The 3,425-nt window shown below is 34.9% G+C and overlaps 1 protein-coding gene across 1 annotated transcript; it reads left to right on the top strand.

Annotated features, from left to right (window-relative positions):
- Positions 1–541: 541 nt before the first annotated feature.
- On the top strand, positions 542–1,060 carry LOC127810465 (uncharacterized). Its single transcript, XM_052349980.1, has one exon. It carries the CDS (start codon positions 542–544, stop codon positions 1,058–1,060), a length of 519 nt encoding a protein of 172 aa, XP_052205940.1.
- The last annotated feature ends 2,365 nt before the right edge of the window (positions 1,061–3,425 follow it).

The raw sequence follows: 3,425 nt of genomic DNA, 5'->3' as shown, positions 1-3,425 counted from the left end.
AATCTTCCAAAGATCTACCTTTTGACTGATAATGATTTGGGTCCCATGTGGTTGCCTAAAGCATAACCTATCCACATGTCCCATCTCACAGATCGTACCCAGACTTTTGATTATCGCTTGTCATCCTTACACGTATATACTATCATCTCAATGACTTTATACATCAAATCATCATGTCCCAAATCATGGACAATCAAAATTTCCAACTCGAAACCTTTACGAGGCCCAAGACTTCACTTGGCCACTTCATCAACTAAGTTGACACCAAACTTACATGACCTGATCCCATGAGTCGCTTTCTCAAGGTAACCTTACCTCAATTCCAAAATCCAAGGCACTATATAAACCTCATCCCTTAACTACTTCAGGCCGACCGGACTTTGGGCGGCATCCACACCTCCCTTACCCCCATTCTGTAATACCCTTGATAAGTCATGATAAAATTATCAATTTAGAGAATATTGGTATATGGAAAATTCCATAATTGCCCTTGAATTAAAGAGAAGGCCCATAATATGTAGGATGCCTTAGGAGGGGCAAAATGGTAATTTGGAGTTCCGTGAGGATTGCTCAAGATCGCCAAAAGTATTATGCGGATCACCGCACGCGAGATTTGGAGTTTCAAGAAGGGGATAGAGTATTTCTTCGGATCTCACCACAAAGACCGTCAATAAGAAATCGAAAGCAAGGGAAGCTTAGTCCGAGGTTTATGGGACCGTATAGGATCATTGAGCGAGTAGGTCCTTTGGCCTATCGGTTGGCCTTGTCCAACGAATTAGCTGGATTTCATGACGTGTTCCATGTGTCTCAATTGCGGAAGTTCATACCGGATCCAAGAATGAAAGTTCCAGAGGAAGAGGTTGAGGTTCATCAGAACCTAACCTATATTGAAAGGCTAGTGAAAATCTTGGACCACAAGGAAAAGAGGTTGAGAAGCAAATCAATTCCATTAGTTAAAGTTCAGTGGAACCATTACTCGGATCAGGAAGCAACATGGGAGCTAGAAAAAGATTTAAAGAGACAATTTCCCGAATTATTTGTTGATGTAATGGAAGAGTAGCTTTGATGTATTGATCAATATCATTAATGAAAATGAAATTTCGGGGATGAAATTCTTTTAAGAGGGGTGAAATGTAATACCCTTGATAAGTCATGATAAAATTATCAATTTAGAGAATATTGGTATATGAAAAATTTCATAATTGCCCTTGAATTAAAGAGAAGGCCCATAATATGTAGGATGCCTTAGGAGGGGCAAAATGGTAATTTGGAGTTCCATCCTATAAAAAAGATAAATTATTTTTAGAGAAATTATTTATATTGGAGAATTGATTTTTGAAGAATTTAATTCTTGATTCAGTGTATGGATAATTAGGAAATTAAAATGGAAGCCAAGTATGGTTAGATTTGTGACACTTGGCAAAATCTCATGGATTGGGATTTAATTTAATTTGGGAATAAGAAATAATTTGATTAAGTGTAATTGGTGACACTTGGCATGATCTTGTGAAGCAAGAGTGGGATTTAAAGAAATGCAAAAAGAAAAGAAATTAGTCTCTCAAGCATTAATGAGAGCCATTATGGAAAGAATTAAAAGAAATTCCATATTAAATGGAAATTAGTCATGCATTTATGTGGGAAAATGGTGGATTTAATTAAATGCCAAAGTAAATTGAATTATGTCTTTCAAGAGCAATTTAAATTAAATCAAAAACAAAAGATAATAGTCTCCATTAATTGCTTGAAAAGTTATGGATTTAAATTAAATGGAAAATGGAGAAATTAGTCAATCTTGAAATTAGTCATTATTTATTAATTGTGAAAATGGGAGAATTATGGGAATTAGAGATTGATCCAATGATTCAGGATTTAATCTCCAAAGAAAATCAAAGGTTGAGATTTAAAGAGACTAAGTCTCTTGGATTGTGTTTCTTTAGAGACTAGAGATGAGTTCTCTTAAAATCAATGGCTAAGATTGAAGATTAAGAGAAGCACAAGGATTGTGCTTGTGTTGGAGAGTTGAGATTGAGTCTCTTGAATTAAAGAAAAATCAATGGCTAATATGTAATCTTGAATTTTAGCATGGATTGAGTAGAAAAGCTATATAAATAAGGAGTTGAGAATTTAGTTCAAGGTTTTCCCACTTGTGAAGAGAAAGAAAGCAAGAAGAGCTAAGGTTAGGAGAAGGAAGAAGAGAGGTAAGCCTTAGTTTAATTCTCTTCAAGTGTGTAGGGAAGTTTTCATTTTCCATTCTTTCTTTAGTCTTAAAGATTTCTAATGCTTTAAGGATATTTTCTTAAGGTGATTAAAAACCAAAGAGAGAGTCTTGGCAAGTGGAAGTATTGAAGCTTCAAGAAAAGAGGTAAAGGATAACCCCAAGTGGTGGGGGTTTTGCTTGCATTTGTATATGTTTTTAATGAGTTGCATGTAATGGTCTTATTACATGTTTTGTGTTCTAGTGGACCTATGGCCATAAAGAGGACTAGTGATGAGATCATGAGAGAGGGGTTGGTTGGTGCCTTAACCTAAGTGGTTATGAGGGCATGGAGGACTACCCATTATACGCATTGCATTTGCATTACGTGTTTATATTCTCATGTTTCATATACATTTGCATAGCACCCTTATTGAGCATTAGCTCATAAGGTCCTTTGACCTCTATATAGGTGGAGAATCATCTAAAGGAAAAGGAGTTTTGCAAGGTTGAAGGTAATGAAGAAAAGAGAAATGCATGTGAAGTGTATGTATTTTGTGGATTTAGTGGTTGATATTGTATTTATTTTGTTAAATATATAATGAACGCTTAATGTGGTTAAAAAGTGGCAAACTTGAATGTTTTGGAAGCCATTTGTAGTGTAAAAGCATTTTGGAAAATTTGAGTTTAAAAAAAAAATATTTTTTTTAATTAAAAAGGTGGGGCAGTGTGCTGGGCGCGGCTGGCGCAACCGCGCGCAGCAGGTGCGCGCGGGCGGCCTGCACCCATGGCCCGCGCGAGCAGGGGGCGCAGCTGGTGCTGCCCGCCCCCTTCGCTGCTGCTGTTGATTTTTTTTGTTTTTTTTTTTATATTCCCTATTTATTTAAATATAATATGATATTTTGGAAATTTATGAAATAAATTATGTTTAAATAAATGAGTATTTTAGCCTCCAAATTAATTATTAAATTAATATAAATTTGAGGCAATTGTGGGAAAATTTTCTATATTTTGGGGAAATTAAATAATGGAGTATTTTCCTTAAATTTTGAAATTGGATGAGGATGCCTTGAGGTTTGTATTTCAAAAATTAATTTCCTAATGGTTGGAAAATTATGGTATTTTGAAATAATTAAAGGGAAAAATCAATGGAGATTTAATAAGAAAAATTTAATTAAATTTTTCCAAAGAAATATTAATCCAAATATTTTCCAAATGAATTGGAAGTGAG

Source organism: Diospyros lotus, chromosome 1 (assembly GCF_014633365.1).
Source record: "Diospyros lotus cultivar Yz01 chromosome 1, ASM1463336v1, whole genome shotgun sequence".
NCBI lineage: Eukaryota > Viridiplantae > Streptophyta > Magnoliopsida > Ericales > Ebenaceae > Diospyros > Diospyros lotus.
The sequence above is the reverse complement of the archived record's forward strand: the minus strand, read 5'-3'. Positions and strand labels throughout refer to the sequence as shown.

Coding starts and splice junctions, on each gene's coding strand:
- LOC127810465 (XM_052349980.1), top strand. CDS start 542: ATGGTAATTTGGAGTTCCGTGAGGATTGCTCAAGATCGCCAAAAGTAT.